Raw genomic sequence first — 6,010 nt, forward strand, 5'->3', positions numbered from 1 at the left:
TGGACATCAACTGACGAAGTTGTTGGAACTCATTTGAGGAAAGAGGTGCTGGAGTACTAGGGGTGTCTGAAATAGCCTGATTTGCAAATGCTAGATTGTTGTCCCTGGTTCCATTCCTACCTCCTTCACGCTAATTTACTTGATGTCCATGCAACTTCCAACACTTCTCCTTTATATGACATTCTTTACCACAATATTCATACTTTACCAGGGGCCTAGAATCACCAAAAGCAAACCTGTTACTGCTAGAACCAATAGCTCATGTGGACCTATTAGGAATCTATGTATGTAACATAGTTGTCAGTTTACTGTCCTTAGTATCAACCATAGCATAAACTTGCTCCAAAAAAGATAAGGGTTCCCAAGAAAGAATGTGTGCCCAATCTGATTATACTCAATATTTATGCCTGCCAGAAAATTATAAACACGAAGCTTGCCCTCCCACTTTTGATAGGCAACAATATCAACAATACTGGTTGGGATAAAATTTTCATAGAAAACCAATGTTTGATAATGCTCTTGAAATGTATTCTAATACTCGAATAGGGTTAAATCTTTCTGTTGCAACTGGTGAATCTTCCTCTGAATATCAAAAAATTGTGCATCATTACCCACTTTAGAATATGTATCTTGTGCAATTCTCCAAATAGTGGCAGCATCATGAAGGAGTTAACAACTCTCTAGTATACTTGGTTCAATGGAATTAAAAATAAATATCTTAACTAAACACTCATATGTATAGTGACTTGGTATATTGCAAACCAGGAATAGAAGGCTTAGTAGTAGTTTTATCACGATGACCAGTACTGACGGCAGGGGAAACATAAGAATACTATTGAAGATGATTGGTTCCATTAAGCTTGACCATGGTCATCTAAAGAGGAGAAAGATCACAATCCCATGGAATCAGTGGTGATGGCGGTGATAGGTTGCAGCAGTGGTGATGGTTGCAGCGATCATTTTGGATGGCTCCTGCGAACATGGTGATGGCTTCGGATGGTTCTTGCGATCAAGTTGCAGGTTGCAAAGATGGTGGATGGTTTCTGCAATCAAGTTGTAGGTTTTTTCCCATTTTCCTTTTGAAAAGGTAGTGTTGAATGATGGATCAGGCCTCTCACTCTGATACTATTTTGAAATAACTAAATGAATCCTGACTTATGCTAAGTATAACATAAAAGATATTTATTTATAATAATAATAATAATAATAACAATAATGTGAAAGAATGAATACAAAAATATTTGATGTGAGACTAAAAACAATAAAAGCATACTAACTAATAAAATTACCCTTCTCACTTAAGTTTCTTGACTTGCATCAAAAACCCAGCACTCTGTTGTGAAAAACCTTCAACACTAGGGCTGGTGAAGTGGTGATGGTTTTTAGTGACTCAATCCTGGTGTTCTTTTAAAAGGTTGCCTGAAATTGTTGGTTTGAACTTTGACGATGGTGGGGAAGAATGGGAAGAATCTCTTTTCTGCTTTGTAGATATCCAAGAAAAGATCCACTATCATTGCTTTGCGTTGCTTTACAGTAGTAATGATGTTATTTTCTTACAGCTTTATGCGTCTCCTGCTTTCTTAAGCAGCAGAGATAGGGAGAGAGGGAGCCCTGCTTTCTACACGTCTCAGTCTTGTAGGGCACCAACCTGCAATTCTGCAAACGGAATCCGAAGCCCCACCTGATTCGTTCTTTCTAATCCACACTTGTGCAAAGCCCCCATTGCCATTATGAATAATGGGTTTCATGATAGGAATTTTGATGGGATTTCTCTCGCCTCAGGGCCTCTATGTACTGAGTGTTCAAGGTTTAGAGCATCTAGTATTGAGCCTATAGCGATATCTTGTCAATTTTTTTGGTCATAGGTTGAAAATGCCCTGAACATAACAACCATGAGACAAGTTGACCCACAGTCTCGTCATTCGAAAGATTGCTCTTACTAATTGAGCAACCCTGCAATAGTACAAAATACTTTATTTTATTAACATACAAATAGCTTCTTAGAGCCCTAGCAATATGGATAATTTGGAGCTAATCATACCAAATTGTTAAATGTAAATGATTTTTTTGAGTGGGGCAAACCAATGTTGGAGAGTGGGGGAAGGGAAGATACATTAGTGTGAAGTTTGTGTCCTACTGCAACTTCATCACTACAAGTGAATTTTTTAGGGGGTAGGGTTTTTGAGACAAAGCCTTCGGGTTTTTAGGTTTTGAGTGCAGCACAAACCAATGGGTGCGTGGGACTAGTCATACAGTGTGATGTGTGTGTTCTACTGCATAAAGAAGAGAAAAGTCTTGTGGATTTTCAATCCTTCTTATTTTGCCTTTTTAATGTTGCATTCAGTCCAAAAAGAGTTGCATCTACTATATCTAGTCTTCCATAGTTAACAAACTGAATATGTGCTTCCTAATATAGTCCTACACTGCATCATGTGCTCCTTAGCCATTCGTTACATATCCTTGCACATAATAAAACAAGGTCATTAGTATTCTTTAGCTAATTATAAATGTTACCAATAAACTGATGGATTTTTCTAAATATACATTTTATTAAACCAAAAAAAAGAAGGAAGTTATTCTATATAATGGGTTTTGCTAGTCTTAAACCTTAAACACCAAAACCTAAAACAATGATTTGATTCCAAAGAGCTTCAAATTCTTGAACGTTAGTTTTTGCCAACCCTTAGCAGCGTTTGTTTGTTCGAATAAAGGTAGGGTAGATAAAAGTTTAAAAAATCAATTTTTTTCATGAACTTGTGCGGCGTATTTGGTTCGCTAAGATGAAAAAATTGACAAACAAAAGCTTCATTAAGAAGAAGAATAAATAAAAATTCGTAAAACTAAAGTTCAACATACGATTGTAGAACCGAAGTGTGTTTGTAAAACCGAAGTCAACATACGATTGTAAAAACCGAAGTGTATGTGGTGGTGGGGTGTAGGAGCTGAAACAGCCATGGCAATGGCCACTCGAACCATCAGCGGCAGCTCTGCCGTAAACTCTCTAGTGGTCTCCATATCCTCTGTTCTTCAATCGCTGAAGCATCAGAATCCTGGCTCCTCCGACCTTAATACTTCTCCTCTTGTACAATTTTCACAACACCTAAATCCTGCTTTGGTAATCGAAGTAATCAAAGCACAAAACGAACCCCAAACTGCTCTGCTGTTCTTCCAGTGGACTTCCGACCCTAAACCTAACCCTAACAATTACTTCCACACACAACGCTGTTATTCCACTATTGTCGATCTTCTACTCTCCCATAGTATGTTCTCTACGGCCGTATCGCTTCTTCAGTCGTCGAACAATCTCCGCGACTTCCTAGTTGGAAAATTCATCAAAGCATATGGTGATCGTGGTGATATTAGAGGTGCAATCCACTGGTTTGACCGCGCCAAGTCCATCGAATCTGGTCGTTGTTTGTTTTCGTACAATGCGATCTTGGGAGTCTTGGTGAGAGCAAATCGCATCAATCTAGCCAGTGCCATCTTCGATATGATTCTGAAAGAAGGATTGGTGAGACCCGATGTCTCTACTTATACAACTATCATTAGGGGTTATTGCAAATTGGGTATGATCGAGGATGCAAAGAAAGTGTTTGATGGAATGCTCTGCAAACCAAATCTGATAACTTATAATACTATTATTGCCGGGCTCTGTAGGAAAGGGCTCATGGAGGATGCACAAGAGATTTTTGGTCGAATGGTTGCTACAAAGGAGAGTCATTGTTTACCGGACACCGTGACTTTCACGACTTTGATCGATGGTTACTGCAAAAAAGGTCAGCTCGATTTAGCAAAAATATGTATGACTGAGATGGCAAATTGGAAATGCGAGCCAAATTCCTTGACCTACAATTCATTGATCAATGGTTTATGTATGATTGGAGAGGTTGATGAAGCAAAGAGGCAGATGAGTAGGATGAGACTAAATGGGTTGAAGAGTGATGTTGTTACCTACACGAGTATATTGAAGGGACTGTGCATAGTGGGAAGATCAGATGATGCCGCAGAACATCTCAAGGAGATGATCAGCCTTGGGGTAAAACCTGATGTGAAATCATACGGAGTAGTTGTTAATGAGTACTGCAAAAAAGGGCGAACAACTGAAGCAATGGCCCTGCTGGACGAAATGAAATTTAGGGGCATCAATCCCAGTGTTTCCACCTTCAACGAACTTTTCAGGGCCCTGAGCATTGCTGGGGAGCACGATACAGCAATTCTGGTTTTGAAGCAAATGCCTCAAAAGGGTTTCTCTCCAAACTTCTTGTCTTATAGCACTGTGATCAGTAGCCTTTGTAGAGTCAAAGGTAGGATGCGAGATGTTGAAGACCTTGTTGTTAACATGCTTCGTAGAGGCCATAACCTTGATGCCTCTATGTTCAGTGAAATAATTAAGGGATATTGTGAGGATGGTGATCTGGAAATGGCTATGAGCATGTTCTTGGAGATGATGGAGAAGGGATTCATGATCAATCTTCAGGGCTTCTCAGTGTTAGTGAAGGAGTTGTGTGGGAAGGGCAGGATGTCTGATGCTGAGAATGTCTTCAAGAAAATGGTCAGGAGAAGCACAACATTTGACATAGCTAGCTACAAAAGGATACTAAATGAGCATGGATGTAAGCTCCAGGAACCAATTAATGGAGGCTAGTTCACTGGTGGTTGCCCGTGGCATGGCCTCTTTTGAACTATTTCTAGGAGTTTCCCATGATCCAGAGAGTGATTGCGTTTGGCTAAAAACTCTGTCCTTTGATGTGATTTTTTGATTGTTGGAATCATTAGTGCTCCCCCACAATTATCCTGTTGAAAGATTTTCTATTCCCACCAAATCAAAGGTCATATAAGGCAACTGCAAAGAAGGCCATGAGTCACAGGTTCCAGTAAGTTGATATCTGGACGTGGACAAAAGTGAAATGCTGGAGCCATAGCAAAATCCCTATCAAGCTTGGTCAATTACTAATCTGATCAGTTACTGTTTCACATAGTGATGATTGGCATCTGCTGCGACTTTGCTACTCTAGTCTAATCACTTTACTTCTCTGCAAAGGTTCAGCAGTTTTTGGGACTCGGACAATTCAGTTTCTATTATGCATCGATGTGGTCGCAGCTGATTCAAGTTGGGACCTTCTGATTTTTCTGAGCTGCTGCCTGGTCAAACTGGACGTCAGAAGTGATTCATTGGAGTGTGATACTGAAGATGCCCTTTGATGTGATAAGTTATAGTTCAAGGAGGATATCAGATTGGATTCCCTACTGTTAATGCCGGTGAATCTGTCCAATTGGTTAATATGTGATATCAGCTTCTCATGAGATCTTAATGCTCATTCAGAGTGGCTAATTTTGGATTCAGAATTCACAGGATATCGAAGTTCCTCCATTTTTTATTTGGTGAAGTTACTCAAAAAACATATTTTGTGAAGTTAAATCTCAAAATGATTAATGGAACCACGAGTCCATGGCATCCCATCTTTGCCAGTGCTCTCGTTGCATGGAGAATCAACTTCCATGAAAGATGTTGAGGTTTGCTGCCTCACATTCTCTTGTGAATTAAGAGTGAGATTTTGGGATTTTTGACTTGTAGAAGACTCTTTTGATGCTGTGTTGGGTGTTTATAAGAGATTCTAATTATGATCTTCATTCCATTATATGGTAAATTCAGTTTCACTGTCGACTGGCACATTGTCTTTGTGTATAACCCATATTAAATCTCTGCATTGTATAATTTTATTTCTAAATTTGTTTAGTATTTCTTGGAATATTGCTCATATGAATTTCTACTCCAGATAAACTAAAGTTTATTCATTTGATTTAGGGCACTGGAATTACATGCTATTATTGGCTTATATTAGTTTTTCTATTGATTTTGACATCCTATATGTAAATTTTTTTCATTTTTTTGTTTGGAAGTTAAAACTCATGGTAAAAGAGGATCCAGTAAAACAAAACGAAAATAGATCAATAGGAGAAAGTATGCCATTTCTACCAATAAAAAAACAAAGTACACTGCTGCCATCAT

At 38.8% G+C, this 6,010-nt stretch overlaps 1 protein-coding gene across 1 annotated transcript; it reads left to right on the forward strand.

Annotated features, from left to right (window-relative positions):
• The first annotated feature begins 2,929 nt into the window (after positions 1-2,929).
• On the forward strand, positions 2,930-5,809 carry LOC149021537 (uncharacterized). The gene has a single exon (XM_089147139.1). The coding sequence runs from the start codon at positions 2,954-2,956 to the stop codon at positions 4,643-4,645; it is 1,692 nt and encodes a 563-aa protein (XP_089003265.1). The 5' UTR covers positions 2,930-2,953; the 3' UTR covers positions 4,646-5,809.
• Positions 5,810-6,010: the final 201 nt, after the last annotated feature.

Source organism: Hakea prostrata, chromosome 3 (assembly GCF_041222555.1).
Source record: "Hakea prostrata isolate BN-2017 chromosome 3, UWA_Hpros_2, whole genome shotgun sequence".
Lineage (NCBI taxonomy): Eukaryota > Viridiplantae > Streptophyta > Magnoliopsida > Proteales > Proteaceae > Hakea > Hakea prostrata.

Excerpts from the sequence above, each read along its gene's own strand:
- LOC149021537 (XM_089147139.1), top strand. The coding sequence starts at position 2,954 with ATGGCAATGGCCACTCGAACCATCAGCGGCAGCTCTGCCGTAAACTCT.